Consider the following 22238-nt stretch of genomic DNA (forward strand, 5'->3'; position numbering starts at 1 on the left):
TGGTTGCAAGGTTCTTAATTGTTTGTGCAGGTACTAGGGACTTGCGTGTAGTCTACTACTTGATTGATACCTTGGTTCTCAAAAGCTGAGGGAAATACTTACGCTACTTTGCTGCATCACCCTTTCCTCTTCAAGGGAAAACCAACGCATGCTCAAGAGGTAGCAAGAAGGATTTCTGGCGCCGTTGCCGGGGAGGCTTACACCAAGTCAAGTCAAGATTTGATCTCCGCCAACGTGCGATTTCTGGCGCTGTTGCCGGGGAGATTTACGCACAAGTCAAGACATACCAAGTGCCCATCACAAACTCTTATCCCTCGCATTACATTATTTGCCATTTGCCTCTCGTTTTCCTCTCCCCCACTTCACCCTTGCCGTTTTATTCGTCCTTTTTCGTTCGTCTCTTTTCGCTTGCTTCTTGTGTTCTTGGGTGTTTGTGTGCCTGTTTGCCTTGATGGCTTTACCAAAAAGCGTTGATCCTCACCTTAGAAGGTTGGAAGAGATTGAAAGCAACGTTAGAAGCTTTATGTCATTGCAGTTCGAGCATAATAATTTCTTCGGAAACGAGCTTAAAGAACAAAAAAGTTTGATGGAGTACATGAATAAAGAGCTTGATTATATGTCTAAGGAATTTTATGGTTTGAGATCTCACTTTGCAGAGCTTGAAAATTTGGTAGGCCAAATTTCAGATAAGCAGGCCACCTTAGTTAATAAGATGGCCGCTAAACCGGATGATCGAGACATTAATAATGATGAAGATCTAAAAGTGATTGATGTGTCTCCTATTAAATCTTTGTTTTCCAATATGAATCTTGATAATGATGGGACTGGAGACGAGTCAACTTTAGTTAAAAGGCGTCCCAATGATTCGGAGTTTTTAGATCTTGATGCAAAAATTGGTAAAAGTGGGATTGCAGAGGTCAAAACTTTAGATAGTAATGAACCCACTATTTTAGATTTCAAGGAATTTAATTATGATAATTGTTCTTTGATAGATTGTATTTCCTTGTTGCAATCCGTACTAAATTCTCCTCATGCTTATAGTCAAAATAAAGCTTTTACTAAACATATCGTTGATGCTTTAATGCAATCTTATGAAGAAAAGCTTGAATTAGAAGTTTCTATCCCTAGAAACTTTATGATGAGTGGGAACCTACTATTAAAATTAAGATTAAAGATCATGATTGCTATGCTTTGTGTGATTTGGGTGCTAGTGTTTCCACGATTCCAAAAACTTTCTGTGATGTGTTAGGTTTCCGCGAATTTGATGATTGTTCTCTAAATTTGCATCTTGCGGATTCCACCATTAAGAAACCTATGGGAAGGATTAATGATGTTCTTATTATTGCAAATAGGAATTATGTGCCCGTAGATTTTATTGTTCTTGATATAGATGCAATCCTACATGTCCTATTATTCTTGGTAGACCCTTCCTTAGAACGATTGGTGCAATTATTGATATGAAGGAAGGGAATATTAGATTCCAATTTCCATTAAGGAAAGGCATGGAACACTTTCCTAGGAAGAAAATTAAATTACCTTATGAATCTATTAGGAGAGCCACTTATGGATTGCATACCAAATATGATGATACCTAGATCTATTCTCGTTTTTATGCCTAGCTAGGGGCGTTAAACGATAGCGCTTGTTTGGAGGCAACCCAATTTTATTTTTGTTCCTGTTTAGTGATAAATAATTCATCTAGCCTCTGGTTAGATTTGGTTTTATGTTTTAATTAGTGTTTGTGCCAAGTTAAACCTATAGGATCTTCTTGGATAATAATTATTTGATCTTGCTGAAAAAGTCAGAAACTTTCTGCTCACGAAAAAAATTGTTAAAAATCACCAGAACATGATAAAATACTGATTCCAATTGCAGTGGATCAATAATAAAATTATCTAGGACTTCCTAGTTTTTCAGATTTTTTTGAGTTACAGAAGTTTGCGTTTGATACAGATTACTACAGACTGTTCTGTTTTTGACAGATTCTGTTTTTTGTGTGTTGTTTGCTTAATTTGATGAATCTATGGCTAGTATCGGGGGGTATGAACCATAGAGAAGTTGGAATAAAGTAGGTTTAACACCAATATAAATAAATAATGAGTTCATTACAGTACCTTAAGGTGGTGGTTTGTTTTACATCGCTAACAGAGCTCATGAGATTTTCTGTTGAGTTTTGTGTTGTGAAGTTTTCAAGTTTTTGGGTGACGATTTGATGGATTTTGGAACAAGGAGTGCCAAGAGCCTAACCTTGGGGATTCCCAAGGCACCCCAAGGTAAAATTAAAGGACAACCAAAAGCCTAAGCTTGGGGATGCCCCGGAAGGCATCCCCTCCTTCGTCTTCGTTTACCGGTAACTTTACTTGAGGCTATATTTTTATTCACCACACGATATGTGTTTTGCTTGGAGCGTCTTGTATGATTTGAGTCTTTGATTTTTAGTTTACCACAATCATCCTTGCTGTACATACCTTTTGGAGAGACACACATGAATCGGAATTTATTAGAATACTCTATGTGCTTCACTTATATCTTTTGAGCTAGATAATTTTGCTCTAGTGCTTCACTTATATCTTTTTAGAGCACGGTGGTGGTTTATTTTATAGAAATTATTGATCTCTCATGCATCACTTATATTATTTTGAGAGTCTTTTAGAACAGCATGGTAATTTGCTTTGGTTAAAAAAGAATTAGTCCTAATGTGATGAGCATCCAAGATAGGTACAATAAAAACTATCATATAAAGTGCAATGAATATTATGAGAAGTTTGATTCTTTATGATTGTTTTGAGATATGAAGATGGTGATATTAGAGTCATGCTAGTTGAGTAGTTGTGAATTTGAGAAATACTTGTGTTAAAGTTTGTGATTCCCGTAGCATGCACGTATGGTGAACCGTTATGTGATGAAGTCAGAGCATGATTTATTTATTGATTGTCTTCCTTATGAGTGGCGGTCGGGGACGAGCGATGGTCTTTTCCTACCAATCTATCCCCCTAGGAGCATGCGCGTAGTACTTCGTTTCAATAACTAATAGATTTTTGCAATAAGTATGTGAGTTCTTTATGACTAATGTTGAGTACATGGATTATACGCACTCTCACCCTTCCACCATTGCTAGCCTCTCTAATACCGCGCACCTTTCGCTGGTATCATACACCCACCATATACCTTCCTCAAAACAGCCACCATACCTACCTATTATGGCATTTCCATAGCCATTCTGAGATATATTGCCATGCAACTTTCCACCGTTCCGTTTATTATGACACGTTCCATCATTGTCATATTCCTTTGCATGATCATGTAGTTGACATTGTATTTGTGGCAAGGCCACCGTTCATGATTTTCATACATGTCACTCTTGATTCATTGCATATCCCGGTACACCACCGGAGGCATTCACATAGAGTCATATTTTGTTCTAAGTATTGAGTTGTAATTTTGGAGTTGTAAGTAAATAAAAGTGTGATGATCATCATTATTAGAGCATTGTCCCAAGTGAGGAAAGGATGATGGAGACTATGATTCCCCCACAAGCCGGGATGAGACTTCGGACGAAAAGTAAAAAAAGAAAAGAAAAAAAGAGCCCATAAAAAAAAGGCCCAAAGAAAAAAATGAGAGAAAAAGAGAGAAGGGACAATGTTACTATCCTTTTACCACACTTGTGCTTCAAAGTAGCACCATGATCTTCATGATAGAAAGTCTCCTATATTGTCACCTTCATATACTAGTGGGAATTTTACATTATAGAACTTGGCTTGTATATTCCAATGACGGGCTTCCTCAAATTTCCCTAGGTCTTCGTGAGCAAGCGAGTTGGATGCACACCCACTTAGTTCCTTTTGCTGAGCTTTCATACACTTATAACTCTAGTGCATCCGTTGCATGGCAATCCCTACTCACTCACATTGATATCTATTGATGGGCATCTTCATAGCCCGTTGATACGCCTAGTTGATGTGAGACTATCTTCTTCTTTTTGTCTTCTCCACAACCACCATTCTATTCCACATATAGTGCTATGTCCATGGCTCACGCTCATGTATTGCGTGAAAATTGAAAAAGTTTGAGAACATCAAAAGTATGAAGCAATTGCTTGGCTTGTCATCGGGGTTGTGCATGATTTAAATATTTTGTGATGAAGATAGAGCATAGCCAGACTATATGATTTTATAGGGATAACTTTCTTTGGCCATGTTATTTTGAGAAGACATGATTGCTTTATTAGTATGCTTGAAGTATTATTATTTTTATGTCAATATTAAACTTTTGTATTGAATCTTTTGGATCTGAACATTCATGCCACAATAAAGAAAATTACATTGAAAATTATGCTAGGTAGCATTCCACATCAAAAATTCTATTTTTATCATTTACCTACTCGAGGACGAGCAGGAATTAAGCTTGGGGATGCTTGATACGTCTCCAACGTATCTATAATTTTTGATTGTTCCATGCTATTATATTATCTGTTTTGGATGTTTAATGGGCTTTATTATGCACTTTTATATTATTTTTCGGACTAACCTACTAACCGGAGGCCCAGTGCAAATTGCTGCTTTTTTTTTGCCTATTTCAGTGTTTCGTAGAAAAGGAATATCAAACAGAGTCCAAACGGAATGAAACCTTCGGGAGAATCGTTTTTGGAACAAACGCAATCCAGGAGACTTGGAGTGGACGTCGAGGAAGCAACGAGGCGGCCACGAGGCAGGAGGGCACGCCTGGGGGGTAGGCGCGCCCGCACCCTCGTGGGCCCCTCGTAGCTCCACCGACCTACTTCTTTCGCCTATATATACTCTTATACCCTGAAAACATCCAGGAGCATCACGAAACCCTATTTCAACCGCCGCAATCTTCTGTACCCATGAGATCCCATCTTGGGGCCTTTTTCGGTGCTTCACCGGAGGGGGAATCGATCACGGAGGGCTTCTACATCAACACCAAAGCCTCTCCGATGATGTGTGAGTAGTTTACCACAGACCTTCGGGTCCATAGTTATTAGCTAGATGGCTTCTTCTCTCTCTTTGGATCTCAATACAAAGTTCTCCTCGATTCTCTTGGAGATATATTCGATGTAATACTTTTTGCGTTGTGTTTATCGAGATCCGATGAATTATGGGTTTATGATCAAGTTTATCTATGAACAATATTTGAATCTTCTCTTAATTCTTATATGCATGATTTGATATCTTTGCAAGTCTCTTCGAATTATTAGTTTGGTTTGGCCTACTAGATTGATCTTTCTTGCAATGGGAGAAGTGCTTAGCTTTGGGTTCAATCTTGCGGTGTCCTTTCCCAGTGACGGCAGAGGCAGCAAGGCACATATTGTATTGTTGCCATCGAGGATAAAAAGATGGGGTTTATATCATATTGCTTGAGTTTATCCCTCTACATCATGTCATCTTGCCTAATGCGTTACTCTGTTCTTATGAACTTAATACTCTAGATGCATGCTGGATAGCGGTCGATATGTGGAGTAATAGTAGTAGATGCAGAATCGTTTTGGTCTACTTGTCGCGGACGTGATGCCTATATACATGATCATGCCTAGATATTCTCATAACTATGCACTTTTCTATCAATTGCTCGACAGTAATTTGTTCACCCACCGTAGAATATGCTATTTGAGAGAAGCCACTAGTGAAACCTATGGCCCCCGGGTCTACTTTCCATCATATAAGTTTCCAATCTATTTTACTTTGCAATCTTTACTTTTCAATCTATACAACAAAAATACCAAAAATATTTATCTTATTATCTCTATCAGATCACACTTTTGCAAGTGGCTGTGAAGGGATTGACAACCCCTTTATCGCATTGGTTGCAAGGTTCTTAATTGTTTGTGCAGGTACTAGGGACTTGCGTGTAGTCTCCTACTGGATGGATACCTTGGTTCTCAAAAACTGAGGCAAATACTTACGCTACTTTGCTGCATCACCCTTTTCTCTTCAAGGGAAAACCAACGCATGCTCAAGAGGTAGCAGCCCTCCCGCGGAGTGATTCCGCCAGGGGAACTTCCCTCCTGGAGGGGGAAATCATCGTCATCATCATCACCAACAACTCTCTCATCTTGGGGAGGGCAATCTCCATCAACATCTTCAACAGAACCATCTCCTCTCAAACCCTAGTTCATCTAATGTGTTCAATTAATCTTTGTACCGGAACTATAGATTGGTACTTGTGGATGACTAGTAGTGTTGATTACATCTTGTAGTTGATTACTATATGGTTTATTCAGTAGAATATTATATGTTCAGATCCATTATGCTATTTAATACCCCTCTGATCTTGAGCATGATTATCATTTGTGAGTAGCTACTTTTGTTCTTGAGGTCACGGGAGAAATCTTGTTGCAAGTAATCATGTCAACTTGATATGTGTTCGATATTTTAATGGTATGTATGTTGTGATTCCCTTAGTGGTGTCATGTGAACGTCGACTACATGACACTTCACCATACTTGGGCCTAAGGGAATTAATTGTGGAGTAGTTATTAGATGATGGGTTGCGTGAGTGATAGAAGCTTAAACCCTAGTTTATGCGCTACTTCGTAAGGGACTGATTTGGATCCAAAAGTTTAATGCTATGGTTAGATTTATTCTTAATATTTTTCTCGTAGTTGTGGATGCTTGCGAGGGGATTAATCATAAGTAGGAGGTTTGTTCAAGTAAGAACATCACCTAAGCACCGGTCCACCCACATATCAAATTATCAAAGTAGCGAACACAAATCAAACCAACATGATGAAAGTGACTAGATGAAATTCCCGTGTACCCTCAAGAACGCTTTGCTTATCATAAGAGACCGTTTTGGCCTGTCCTTTGCCTCAAAGGGATTGGGCTACCTTGCTACACTTTTGTTACCGTTACAGTTACTTGCTCGTTACAAATTATCTTGCTATCAAACTACTCGTTACTTATAATTTCAGTGCTTGCAAAAAATACCTTGCTGAAAACTACTTGTCATTTTCTTCTGCTCCTCGTTGAGTTCGACACTCTTACTTATCGAAAGGACTACGATTGATCCCCTATACTTGTGCGTCATCATGGTGGCGAGATGATCGCATCATCGTCAGCGTGGAATAAGGTATCCCTGCCTCGCCATTGTTCTATAGCCTCTTCATATCGTCGGGATGTATGTGGTGGATAGTGTGCCCCAAAAACTGGTTCTCTAGTTTAGCCTTTTCTTTTGCAAGTCCGTCTCGGTGGCGCTATCATACGTTGTGGACAATGTGACTATACCTCTTGGTCCTCCAGCTCCCTCTTCGTTCTAAGAAGTTTGACCAGCCTCTACCATGTTGGCGAGTGTGTGAGATTTGTGTTTCCCAACTCCGTCTAGATGGACTGGACATTTTACATGCCCTAATTAGTGTTTTCTTCTTGTGGCACACATTTTGTACACAAGTCACGTCCGTCGATACCTTCTATTCTACATCGATTACTTCTGAGTCGCTACGTCTACAAGTTTCTGGATTTGAACAGGTTGGCTCCACTGGGATGGAGACCTAGAGGTGGCAACGAGCTTCGCTCACGACGCACCACTAGTGGATGTACGAGGAAGAAGACTTCGACACCCCCAATGACTTAGATTTTTTGAACTTCAATAAGGGCCTTTTTGTAAGGGTATGTACTACTTAATATGTGGTATTTGATCTTTTCAAAAAAGTAATGTATTTGTATTTCAATAATATTACTTTTGAAAAATCCATAAATTATATAGTGCATACATAAACATTTGCTTTTGTGTGTGTGTGTGTGTGTGTATTCAAGTATATTTTAATAAACATTAGATAATGATGGTAGATATTTCTAAAGCATTCACTCTGACCAATATCTTAAGGACACGACTATTTGCAAAACATTCTTTTATGTGCAGAAAGTTTCAACCAACCAGTCTATACCCACACATAATGATATAACGAATACCTAGTGCATCATCATCCAAGTCTAGTTGCATGACAAGTAGCTCAATGCCACTGGCAGATTGTGAGTTTCCGTCATTCTTATCAAGCACTTCATCAAGACCATCGAAGTGTGAACGAGAAACATAATAGACGACTATGAATTAAGTCGTCTTGATTGGTGGAAGGGTTCTAGATACCCTGTGTTGGCAAAGATAGTAAGACGGTTCTTAACTATACTAGCTAGCTTCATATTTTCAGAATCAACTTTCAGCACCGACGGAAGGGTTTTAGATGACTTTAGGAGCTCTCTAAACCGGGATAGCATTTAGGGATTGGTGTGTGTTACAAGTTATATTAAGGGTGCCTACTAAGACAAAGTGTTGTGGTATGATTTCCATATTTTTGTTACACATTAACTCTCTTATGTTATGTCATAGTTAACTTTCAAAAAATTAGGACAGGGTGGAGGATGAGGAGGAGGATGTTCCGACGATGAAGTTTTGGTGGATTGCAACTATAAAACTATTGGTAACTACATTAGTTTCTACAATTCTTATAAAAAAGAGCCAACATTTGCAAAAACTATTGTTACAATGCATACTCTCATGTGGATGTTGCTATTTGGTGTATGGAGAATGGAGATGGATCATATGCGGTCTTATCATTGCTGGAATTTTGTCTATTTTGGGCCTAGCCCAATAGCAGTTTCAGAAATTCCTAATAAATCCTAGAGGCCCACGCAGCCCATTCGTGCAAGGCAAGAGGTGGAACAAAGGTTTAGTCCCACATTGCTAGTTTAGAGGGAGTTGGACCTCTTTATAAGGGAGGCTCTTTCTCCACATGTATGAGGATGAGAACAAAAGGGACATCCACGCGCGCTCCTCCTCCGCCGCCTGCCTCGCCACGACGCGTCGCGGGTTGCAGGAATGAGCCGAGCCGATGTCTAAATTTTTGCCACCTGTGCCTATATAAGAGAGGTCGCTCCTCTCCAGAGATCCTCTTCCTCTCGCCACAAGGTTCCTGAGCACTACGCTGCTGCTACGATCTTCCCCATCCCGGCTTGCAGCGTGCACCGCAGGTCGGGACAGTAGGCCTCCAGAACCGCACCTTTTGAGTCCTGTACGGGAGAAGGGTGATACGGTTTTTGGGGAGCGCTCCGCGCGACTACTGGCTTCTTCATCACGGACTCCGACGACTACTTCCCCGACGTCGACAACCTCATCAACGACATGGCTGGAGAGGATGTCGACCCCAAGTCCAGTGCTTCTGCTGCTGCTGTCCCGTACGTGTTCTTGCTCTTTTTGTTAGATGTCCTGCCACAGTTCTTTGCTCTAGTTTCTGCCCTACATATGTTAGGTTCTACTTCATATATGCAACTTCATCTAGTGTCTGTTCTAGATGTGTTTAGTTCAATTTCATATATGCAGATGCTATTTACCTTCTTTCTGTCAGATTGGATGACTTGCTGTATCTCTGCTATATTAGTCATGCTTTATCTAATATTTATGTTAGCAAAGTTATTTGGTAAATTGCTCATATTTCCAACAATCCAAAAACCTTATTATAGGCAATTTACCCCAAGTGGTTTTGCTGCTTCCATGAGACCTCCTATGTTTGAGGGTATCCACTATAAGCGGTGGCGCGTGAGAGCAGTCTTATGGTTTCAAACCATGAGTTGCTATGACGCCACTCTTGGCAAACCTGAAGGGGAGCTTGATGCTCAACAGGCACAAGCTTTTCAGAAAATGGATACTCTGTTTAAGGCTGCTCTCTTGAGTGTTCTTGGTGAGAACATAGTTGATGCTTATGCGTCAATTGATAACGGAAAAGATATGTGGGATGCACTCGAGGCCAAGTTTGGGGTATCGGATGCTGGCACTGAGCTGTACATCATGGAGCAATTCTATGATTATAGGATGACTGAAGAGCGCTCCGTGGTTGAGCAAGCTCATGAGATACAGTCATTTGCTAGAGAACTTGAGCACTTCAGTTGTATGCTACCGGACAAGTTTGTTGCCGGAGGTATCATCACTAAGCTTCCTCCTTCGTGGAGGAACTTTGCTACCTTACTGAAACATAAGAGACAGGAGTTTTCCGTCCCGGATCTCATTGGCACTCTTGATGTGGAAGAAAAGGCGAGAGCAAAGGACACACGTGCTCGAGGTATTGAGGGAGGATCTAGTGCCAATCTGGTACAGAAGAAGAACGTCCAGCCCCACAAGTTCAAGAACAAGGGCAAGTTTGATGGTAAAGCAAAGTTTGATGGGAAGAACAAGGCTGTGCAACACACGAACTTCAAGAAGAAGAATGACAAGAAGAAAGGTGTTTGTCATGTGTGTGGGGATCCTGATCATTGGGCTCCTAGTTGCCCTAATCGCTATGACAAGCGTCATCCTGGGAAAGGCGGCAAGACCGCTAATGTTGTCATTGGAGACACTGACATGAAGGATGCTGGGTATGGTATATTTCCCACTATCCTTTCAGTATGTCATTCTCCTGATTGGTTGATTGACACGGGTGCTAATGTGCATGTATGCGGTGATATTTCCATGTTTTCGTCTTATCAGACTGCAGGGACTTCAACCGTGCTGATGGGCAACGGTTCAAGTGCTTCTGTTCGTGGTGTTAGCACGGTCGATCTGAAGTTTACTTCGGGGAAGATCGTGCGACTGAAGAACGTGCATTATGTCCCCTCCGTCAATAAAAATCTTGTTAGCAGATCTCTTCTGTGTAGAGATGGCTACAAGCTTGTCTTTGAGTCGAATAAATTTGTAATATCCAAGTATGGAACCTTTGTTGGTAAAGGCTATGAGTCAGGAGGCCTGTTTCGTTTATCCTTATCAGACGTTTGCAATAAAGTTGTTAATCATATTTGCAACAATAGTGAATCAAATGTGTGGCATTCACGTCTTTGTCATGTTAACTTTGGTTGCATGTCGCGACTAGCGAAGTTGAACTTAATCCCTAGTTTCCCCACTGTCAAGGGATCTAAGTGTCAAGTGTGTGTGCAAGCTAAGCAACCTCGTAAGTCTCACACGACTGCGGAAACGAGAAATCTTGCACCACTAGAGCTCATACATTCAGATCTATGTAAAATGAATGGTGTTTTGACAAAAGATGGAAAGAAATATTTCATGACGTTAATTGATGACTCCACTAGATACTGCCGTGTGTATCTTCTGAAATCTAAGGATGAGGCTTTGAACTTTTTCAAGATCTATAAAGCTGAAGTGGAAAACCAACTTGATCGGAAAATCAAGAGGCTTAGGTCCGACCGTGGTGGGGAGTATTTTTCCAATGAATTTGATGCTTTTTGTGCGAAACATGGTATAATCCATGAGAGGACGCCTCCCTATTCACCTCAGTCAAATGGGGTGGCTGAAAGAAAGAACCGTACTCTAACAGATTTGGTTAACGCCATGTTAGACACATCGGGTCTCTCCAAGGCATGGTGGGGGAGGCGATATTGACTGCATGTCATGTCCTAAACCGAGTTCCCACAAAGAATAAAGAGATAACTCCATTCGAGGAATGGGAGAAGAAAAGATTAAAACTCTCTTATCTACGAACCTGGGGTTGGTTGGCGAAAGTCAATGTGCCAATCCCAAAGAAGCGCAAGCTTGGACCAAGACCGTGGATTGTGTTTTCGTGGGATATGCTTTTCATAGCATTGGTTATAGATTCTTGGTTGTAAAATTTGAGGTACCTGACATGCATGTCGGTACGATCATGGAGTCGAATGATGCGACTTTCTTTGAAGATATCTTTCCCATGAAGGATATGGCTACCTCATCTAATCAGGAGATGCCTAGTTCATCAAATCAGGAACCAGTTACAATTACCGAACCTGCCATTTTGATGGAACACTTTGAAAGTCCTGTGGAGGAGAACAATGAAGTTCCTACTAGGAGCAAGAGACAGAGGACTGCAAAATCCTTTGGTGATGATTTTCTTGTGTATCTCATAGATGACACTCCCAGTTCTATTTCAGAGGCCTATGCATATGAAGATGCTGACTACTGGAAGGAAGCGGATTGTAGCGAGATGGATTCCATCTTGGCGAATGAAACTTGGGAAATAACTGATCGTCCTTATGGGTGCAAACCTATAGGATGCAAATGGGTATTCAAGAAGAAGCTTAGGCCTGATGGTACTATTGAAAAGTACAAGGCTCGGCTCGTGGCTAAGGGTTATACCCAAAAGGAAGGTGAAGACTTCTTTGATACTTACTCACCTGTGGCTCGACTGACCACTATTCGAGTTCTGCTTTCACTAGCTGCCTCACATGGTCCTCTCGTTCATCAAATGGATATTAAGACTGCTTTCCTAAATGGAGAGTTGGACGAGGAGATTTATATGGAACAACCAGATGGGTTTGTACTAGATGGTCAGGAAGGAAAAGTGTGCAAGTTGCTGAAGTCTTTGTATGGACTCAAACAAGCACCCAAACAGTGGCATGAGAAGTTTGAAAGAACTTTAACAGCTGCAGGCTTTGTTGTAAACGAAGCTGACAAATGTGTGTACTATCGCCATGGTGGGGGCGAGGGAGTTATCCTTTGCTTGTATGTTGATGACATACTGATTTTCGGAACAAATCTGAATGTTATTAAGGAGGTCAAGGACTTTCTATCTCGCTGTTTTGAGATGAAAGATTGAGGAGTGGTTGATGTCATTCTGAACATCAAGTTGTTGAGAGACGATGATGGTGGGATCACATTGCTTCAATCTCACTATGTGGAAAAGATCTTGAGTCGCTTTGGCTACAGTGACTGCAAGCCCTCTCCAACACCATATGATGCTAGTGTGTTGCTTCCAAAGAATCGAAGAATTGCTAGAGACCAATTGAAGTATTCTCAGATTATTGGCTCGCTTATGTACTTAGCCAGTGCTACAAGACCTGACATCTCTTTTGCTGTTAGCAAACTGAGTCGATTTGTTTTAAAACCAGGAGATGTGCATTGGAAAGCTCTAGAGAGAGTTTTGCGTTATTTGAAAGGCACTGCGAATTATGGAATTCACTACACCGGGCACCCAAAGGTGCTTGAAGGGTATAGTGACTCAAACTGGAACTCAGATGCTGATGAGATAAAGGCCACGAGCGGTTATGTATTCACTCATGGAGGTGGCGCTGTTTCTTGGAAGTCTTGCAAGCATACCATCTTAACGAGGTCAACAATGGAAGCAGAACTCACAGCACTAGATACAGCTACGGTCGAAGCAGATTGGCTTCGCTGGCTCTTGAATGACTTGCCGGTTGTTGAGAAACCTGTACCGGGTATCCTTATGAACTGCGACAATCAAACTGTGATCACGAAAGTGAGCAGCTCAAAGGATAACATGAAGTCATCAAGACACGTTCAGAGAAGGTTAAAGTCTGTCAGGAAAATGAGAAACTCCGGAGTTATTGCATTGGATTATATCTAAACTTCTAAAAATCTGGCAGATCCTTTTACTAAGGGTCTATCACGTAATGTGATAGATAATGCATCAAGGGAGATGGGTATGAGACCCACAATATGAGTTGTTCACAGTGATAACCTATTCTTTGTGATCGGAGATCCCGTGAATTAGATGTGGAAGACAAGTTGTTGATCAACTGAGAGGAGAGTATCCTTACTATTAACAATACCACTCCATGAAGATGCAATATTCTCCTAAAACTGCATGGCAGGTTGATGTATATCTTAATGTGTTCTAAGTGGCTCATTTAAGCAGAGATGTTGTCCTGCAGAATATCTTTTGAAGAACACACCTATATGAGACTGATTGTTAAACATCGCAATCTATGAGAGCAGGGTTCTCTCTAGTAAACTCATGAAAGGTCTCGGAGTATGACGCATAAGCTCCACCCGCGGGGAAGACCCACGGTAGCCACGTATCGGTCAAGGCTTTATGTGAAGCTAGATTCGCAGAAAACTTGCAGTTCAAGGCCCAGTCCACTGTTCAAGTTGCTTACTAGTGTAGCATAGAGTTCTAGGTGGAAGTTCAACTTAACAGTCTCCGCTGCAGTACCGGTATATAAAACAGTGTTTTGGAACCAAAGGCAAATTTTGTGTGCCTCTGGGATCTGGTGGGGGATTGCTGGAATTTTGTCTATTTTGAGCCTAGCCCAATAGCAATTTCAGAAATTCCTAATAAATCCTAGAGGCCCACGCAGCCCATTCGTGCAAGGCAAGAGGTGGAACAAAGGTTTAGTCCCACATTGCTAGTTTAGAGGGAGTTGGACCTCTTTATAAGGGAGGCTCTTTCTCCACATGTATGAGGATGAGAACAAGAGGGACATCCACGCGCGCTCATCCTCCGCCGCCCGCCTTGCCATGCCACGCCTCATCACGACGCGGGTTGCGGGAATGAGCCGAGCCGATGTCTAAATTTGAAACGTTTTCTGTAGTGGACACTGAATTCGAACGGCGCGCCTCTTCGGCCGCTACCTGTTCGCTTCGTCTCCCTTCGGTGCTTCACCTCCCGGGAGCGCTCCGCGCGACTACTGGCTTCTTCATCACGGACTCCGACGACTACTTCCCCGACATCGACAACCTCATCAACGACATGGCTGGAGAGGATGTCGACCCCAAGTCCAGTGCTTCTGCTGCTGCTGTCCCGTACGAGTTCTTGCTCTTTTTGTTAGATGTCCTGCCACAGTTCTTTGCTCTAGTTTCTACCCTACATATGTTAGGTTCTACTTCATATATGCAACTTCATCTAGTGTCTGTTCTAGATGTGTTTAGTTCAAGTTCATATATGCAGATGCTATTTACCTTCTTTCTGTCAGATTGCATGACTTGCTGTATCTCTGCTATATTAGTCATGCTTTATCTAATATTTCTGTTAGCAAAGTTATTTGGTAAATTGCTCATATTTCCAACAATCATGTGGATGTTTCTATATTTTGCATTGGATGTATCAAAGGATATGACCGCCAGCAAAAGGAATTTGCATCCAGCTGATGCTGCATTTGGGACCTTGCAGCAAAGAAAAGATCCCCATTTGGGAAGAGATTTAGGTGGGCCCAGATTTGTCAGGCAAAGGTGCAGTGAAGGAGGAGGTCTTCAGCCATCTCGATCGCCGAAGAAACATATATCACAGGACGCTAACTTGTGCGTCTGTAATGATACGATCTTGTCAGAGGAGCCATACGCAAGAAGCGGACGTATGAGGGTTGCCAAAGGAGTTTTCGCCCGAGCCCACACAACTTGCTGTGATGGGTGTCGTTGAGGAGAGCGTCCGTTGAAGGTAGGCTACTAGCTAAACTTCAAGCTCTCACCATATGGAGAGCTAGGTACACCTCATCAAGATATTCAGTGATAACTTATCTAGTGACTACTAGGTAGGTACGCCTCTTCATCTTCACGCCTCACAAGAGAAACTGCAGCTTCTTTGTAGCTACTACAGACATGTGAACACTGGCTAGTAGGTTCACTAAATATCATCTCACGTGCATGATTGCTTGGTATTTTGTCTCATGATAGTGATACCGCTGGAGGCATGCATCAAGTAGATTTCCGTTCTTGCCGACATGCACATACAAGTCAACAGTTTTGTTTTCATCAGAAACAAGTTGACTGAGAGGTGCTCGACGAAGATGGCGGTTGCGAATGCAGTCTACTGGTCATCCTGTTAGTACAGTACATTTCTGTCTATTAAGCTGGATCGGAGAGTATATTGCATTTCTATGATTACCACTGTGCATAGGAGTACACTGATTGCTACAAGTTGTGGCACATAAAAGAATACACGAGGTACAAGCTTAAAACAGAAGCCCCAATAAGAGGGAAATACATGGAGGCACACGATTATACATTTTTGGTTGTCCAGAGTAAACAAGTTTAGAGGGAAATACATAGAATATTCTCATAAAAAGAAATACTCCTATATGGAATATAGTAGAAGGGTTGGGCACACTTTGCTGCACCGTTGGTGTTGTTGAGTTTTCATAAAAAAATTACTCCCTCTGTTTCGAAATATAAGTGTATTAGTTTTTTGATGAAAAGACAAACCTCTTTAAGTTTGATCAAATTTGAAGAGAATTATATCAATATCCATAATATCAACTTGGTATCATTAGATTCATCATACAATGATTTTTTTTCATATTTTATTTATTCAGAATTGCGGATGTTTGGTATTTTTGGCTATGAACTGACCATGTTAAATAAATATGACTTTTCAAGAAACAAATACACCTTATATTTTTGGAACTGAGGGAGTACTTGGTTTGGCTAGTGGGGGAGATGATGGAGTGTGTGTTTCATTTTATTTATAATGCGATGTTTTGGTGAGCCTCTCACGGTGTGATTATGTGTTATCTGTTAATCGACCCATACTTATGTTGGGAACTTTTCTGCGTCGATGTCTGCATGTATTATTTTGATACTACAATATCACATGTTGAGCTTATTTTATTAGGTGGTGAGATGGTGTGCGTGATTGATACGTGTTTATAGGTCGGTTGCTCCCGATTGATTTTTGAAAATCGTTGTCCCGGTCAGAATTATGAACCAAATTCAGAATTGAATGTCTCAATCGGATGAAAAAGCTCCAGAATTAATGAGCATAGTGAACTAAAGGAATTGATTGAGAGAACTTCTTGAGAAATTATTGATCCGGTCAAAATAGAATTACCCTATTCCAAATTGAAGACCACAATTGATTGTGAGGCCTTAAAAATTAGGTTTATAGGCCGGTTGCTCCTGATTTATTTTAATAATCATTGACGGTCAAAATCATGAACCAAATAACAAAATGAATTGAATGCAAAAGCTCCAAATTTAAGGAGCATGATGAACTAAAAGAATTGAATGAGAGAGCTTATTGAGAAATTGTTGACCCGGTTAAAATTGATGATATGCATGCACTCACGTGATGTCATATGAAGGCCTCACACACTACAGGAATAACAGTGAAAGCCGGGTACCTAGAGTACACCTGTACACGGCGAAGACCTGAAAAATACTCCTACCGTTTTAGAACTGACTTAATAACATTGCAATAAATACCGTAAAATGATTGTTTTATGGTATCTAGGTAAAAAAACATTCTTTCTTTTACAGCTCATAGTAATGGTGTATCCAACGACCAACCCAGTGGCCCAGGATGCTCCAGGAGTAGAAATATTCACATGAATTTATTTATTTAAAATAAATACAGTTTTTTTATGCTATACAGGCTACGGGAAAATTCCAAGGTCTGTATATCTCCCTGTTCGTCCTCTAGCTATAAGCAACTGGCTCGTAGCTCAGTTTTCTCACACCTAACATGTACCTTATCTAGTGACTGATGCACCTCATGTACCATATCCTCGGCTTACGAGAGGAAATTGCAGCTTCTTTCTAGCTAACTAGCTAGTACTTGTCTATGGTAGACAGCAGTTGCACTCTAGTAGTAGCCTAGTAGGTTCACTTAATATCATCCAGCCAACATGTTGCTTGATATTTTGTCTTGCTTGTGATACTTGTGCATCAAGTAGTTTCTTGCTGACATATAGACATTAATATAATGATTTGAATCATGGCCAAGTTCACAGAGAGGCGCTCGACGAAGATGACGGTTGTAAATACAGTCTACCAATCATCCTGTCAGAGTACCGTGCATCCATGTCTTACGTTCTACACAATAAACTGCAGCAGAATACAGTGGATTTCTGTAATTAGCACAATAGCACTGCATAATACATTGCTACAAACTGTACTTAATCTGTTCAAAATATATAAGAAGTATTAATCTTTCAAGCAGTAAAACATATGTTTTACCACATTTATAGAACAAAATATGAAAAGTATATTTCATGAAATAAAACATGAAAAGTATATTCCATGCGTTTAGGATGTGCTCCACCGTAAACAGCCACACCAAACCCACTCATCATCTTCAGACTGTATGTGGACAAAAATCCCGAACGTTGATCTTGCATACTACCATTTGACATGTGTTTGGGGTACATCATCACGTGTTTTTTAACTCCATGATGTAATATGTTGAAACTATATTAGAGGGCAATCTCAAACTTTTAGTTAGCTTGGTGATTGCTAATTAGCTTACAAATATGTTGCAATGAAGAAGTTCCTCGATGATATTGACCTTATGTTAGGCTTTCTTTGCTTTTCTTCTTTAATATACGATATGCACACTCGTGCATATTCGAGAAAAAAAGATATTGATCTTATGTTTTCTTTGCCTCGCTCGATTGCTAGAAATTGGTATATTTCTAAATCTTTATTCCACGCCCACCAGACACCAAGTATTATTTGCTAATCAATGTGTATAACCGTGTAGAATTAGTCGGCTAAAGAAAAGCCAATATGGTCTTTACATTAAGCTGGTGACAATGCGTCGTCTTTTTCTAGCCATTCCATCAAATTCTTTGACGTCCGCATATAATATCTTCCTACGATTTTTCGGTGTCCCTCTTTCTCTCTGGTCACTGGAACTGTAGTCACACGGGATCACTCCATTATTATTCTGCCTAGGCATAGCATGGGTGAGGGCATCTACTCCCTCTGTCCAGTGTCAAAAACGTCTTACATTATTAGACGAAGAGAGTACAACATTGACCCGTAAATTTGCTCCCGCATTCATCCATGAATAGGGGAATCAGTCCGCGAATATGGATGTGGAAGCCAACCATCCAATGTTATCCGCATACATCCGGACTAAACTTTTCTTAAAGCCCGCACGCTCAAATAACCGCATATATAGTCTAGAATATTTCAAATGTTCAAATGCAACAGTAAATAAGTTAACTTATTATACTCCAACATTGTTGTCCCTTTTAATCGCCCACAAACGCTCAATCGGATCCTCCTTCAGTTGCTCGTGAGTTGCTCGATGTCGAATTTGTTGATGCATTTGAATAAATTCTTTAAATGTGGCTGGATTCTGGTCAGAAAGTTTGATAGGATTACCCATGTTCTCAAATTCAAGACGCGCGGCAGCATCCTCACCCTCATCCTCCACGATCATGTTGTGCATGATCACACGATAGGTCATCACCTCCCACAAGGTCTCCAGATCCCATTGTTTAGCAGGTCCACGAACAACGTCAAAACGTGCGTACAAAACTCCAAATGCCATCTCAACATCCTTTCTAACTGCTTCTTGTCTTTCGGCAAAGTGAGACTTTTTCTGGCCATCTAGATTATAGATAGTGTTCACAAAGGTAGCCCATGGAGGATACGTACCATCAACCAGACAGTAGCACATGTTGTACTCATGCCCATTGACAGTATAGTGGCAAGGAGGAGCTTTTCCTTCAGTCAACCTAGCAAACAATGGTGATCGCTGCAGCACATTGATGTCATTGTGAGATCTGGGCATGCCAAAGAAAGCGTGCCAGATCCAAAGATCCTTTGATGCAACTGCTTCAAGAATGATGGTGGGCTTCTTAATATGACAGTAATATTGCCCCTGTAAAGCTTTTGGGCAGTTCTTACATTTCCAATGCATGCAGTCAAGAGATCCGAGCAAACCTGGCCACCCTCTTGCTTCCGAGATTTCTAAGACCCTCTCGGTGTATGCTACAGTAGGTTCTCTCAAGTACTGAGGTACAAACACCTCGAGCACGGTAATTACAAACCTAACCATGGCATCTCCGCATGTGCTCTCAGACATCCATAGGTACTCGTCCCACGAATCAGCGATTGTGCTATAAGCAAGCGTCCGCAGTGCGGCCGTGCACTTCTGGTAACCAGGGAAACCAATCAATCCCACGGCGTCCTTCTTCAAGATAAAGTAGTCATTAAAGGACCGGACATCATGGTAGAGACAATCGAAGACACTTATGCACATCTGGAAACGCCCGCGAAAATTGCCAGCACATAGGGCACCTGGGGCAACGTAGTCATCCATCAGGGGGCATCAAATGGCCGCGCGCCCTGTTGCGGTTGAGCACCCGATGACTCTTAATCGATCCCATGAAATTGAGAACATGCTCTTCTGCACACTCCGCGTCTGCAAGGACCGCCTGCATCATTGTCATCTCATCCCTGTAGTCCTTCTAGTCGGATGAGCCGTCAGACGACTCAACATAGTGCTTGTATATGTATTCCATATCCGAAGCCATTGCTTTAAAGAAGAAGGGACAAAAATTTAGCACGAGCACTTCACCGAGCCGTTGTCGGGCATGGTGTGTATCGTAGGAACTGATGGTAGCTGCGCGGTGGTCGGAGGAGAGGTGCAGAACGGTGGCGGGGTAGAAGCAGCTTGGAGCCTGGGTGTACCATTCAAGGTGCCGGACTCGACGACTTCCGACAGGGGTGTGGTAGGGCGGCCGGGGTGGTGGAGCTGCGACGATGGCAAGAGAGAAAATTGAAGGATGGAGGTGCGGCGTCCAAAAGGGGGTTTGTGGGTTTTGGGTGGGTCGGGGGTGTGTTCGGACTCCTGCAAAGCCCCTCCCCCCCCCTCCCCAACCAGTTAGTCCCGAGTTTGCCGGAAAAAGTGCGCCTGGACCACTTGGCAGAGCTATACAAGACCGCGTTGGATGACTGAACACGTCCAACTCACACAGTCCAAACGGTTGCGGAAAGTTTGAGGGTCCGCTTTGAAGATGCCCTGACAAAAGGCGTCTCTATTCTTGCATACGGCAATCTCCTCTCTCTTAGGTTACCTCTCCAGCTCAGCCTAGATCCTACGTGGCAGCTGACAACAAGCAATAATGGACTAGAAGAAGTTTGAATTGACTTGGAGGACCAGCAGCTGGAGTCCATGGATTTTAGTCGACAGACAACAACAAAAACCAAGTTTGAATTGGGAGGCAGTTGTGGGCCTTGTGGCCACGGACTAACAGTACCGAACCACTTGCAACGCGTGCTTACACACACACACTATAAGATGACATGCACCACCCAAGCAGTTTTCGCCAAGAGCACTTGCGAATCAATTGCACACCAAACAAGGTTTCTTACCGAGAGTTGTTGCGTTTGTGCATACATAGCATACTTCAGCTAGATCCATGGCGAAATGCTGGCTGCTGCTCCACTTGTTGGCGTTTCTCTTGCCAGCGGCGAGCGCTACGTCGTGCCACACCGACGACCTCCACGCGCTGCAGGGCTTCGCCGGGAACCTCGGTGGTGGTGGCGTGCTCCTACGTGCCGTCTGGTCCGGCGCCTCGTGCTGCGGCTGGGAAGGTGTGAGCTGCGACGGCACAAGTGGACGCGTCACGGCGCTTCGGCTCCCCGGGCACGGGCTTGTGGGGCCCATCCCTGGAGCATCCTTGGCGGGCCTCACGCAGCTGGTGGAGCTCAACCTTGCCAACAACAAACTGATCGGCACCATCCCATCATGGATTGGTGAGCTTGATCACCTTTGCTACTTGGATCTCTCCAATAATTCATTGGTTGGCGAGGTACCGAAGACATTGATACAGCTCAAGGGCCTCGTCTCCACTGGTCGTTCACTGGGTAACCGAAGAACACTCCAACAACAACAACAACCAAATATCATATCTGGGACAAACAACAAAGTCCGATCTGGTAGAACCAATGTTGTATCCGGGAACGACAACACTGTCATATCCGGAAACAACAACACGGTGGCTGGGAGCAACAATACCATCACAACTGGGAGCGACAATACCGTAACTGGTAGCAACCATGTCGTATCTGGGAGCAAACATATCGTAACAGACAACAACAATGTTGTTTCCGGAATTGACAATAATGTATCCGGGAGCTTCCACACCGTATCCGGTAGTCACAATACCGTATCCGGGAGCAACAATACCGTATCTGGGAGCAACCATGTCGTGTCTGGGAGCAACAAAGTCGTGACAGGAGGTTAATAGTTTGTCTGTCGATGTAGCTCACAACCACTTGTTGGGGCGAATCATGTTTTGTAACCTCGTGGATGTCCCATCCTTTTTCTACTTTAAATAAAATTTCCAGAAATTATCTTACATACTTGCTGCCAAAAATATCAGCGGCGGCTTGCAGCTAATGTATACCAAGCCTGTTTGCTTACGTACAAATTTGCATCGTGGATGTATGCATGTCATGTGTTCTATTCTTTGTGATGTGTGATGCTTTCGTATCCTGATTCGGCATTTGGCCTGTGAATCACATAGTGAATTATACGTGCGTAATATCAGCTAGATATAAACACCTCTCTTGTGCAAGTATAAATGTTAGATGCATCACTGTCGAATGTTTGGATGAGGCAGATGGAGCGACCGGGCGTCAAGCCTGGCAAACTGTTTAAAAAAAGCAGATGGAGCAAAATGGCAGATATTTGTACAAATAATATGTACCATGTATCCGTCTTGATCTAATGGACCAGATCCTTTGATACTGGAATAGTTTAACGATTACAGTAATGTTTTCGGCCAAGGATAAAATTCCCCGCA

At 42.1% G+C, this 22238-nt stretch overlaps 1 protein-coding gene across 1 annotated transcript; it reads left to right on the top strand.

Moving 5' to 3' along the window:
* The first annotated feature begins 20767 nt into the window (after positions 1-20767).
* Positions 20768-21791, top strand: LOC123123729 (tyrosine-sulfated glycopeptide receptor 1-like). Its single transcript, XM_044544309.1, has one exon. It carries the CDS (start codon positions 20850-20852, stop codon positions 21675-21677), a length of 828 nt encoding a protein of 275 aa, XP_044400244.1. The 5' UTR covers positions 20768-20849; the 3' UTR covers positions 21678-21791.
* Positions 21792-22238: the final 447 nt, after the last annotated feature.

The sequence above is a fragment of the Triticum aestivum genome, chromosome 5D (genome assembly GCF_018294505.1).
Source record: "Triticum aestivum cultivar Chinese Spring chromosome 5D, IWGSC CS RefSeq v2.1, whole genome shotgun sequence".
Lineage (NCBI taxonomy): Eukaryota > Viridiplantae > Streptophyta > Magnoliopsida > Poales > Poaceae > Triticum > Triticum aestivum.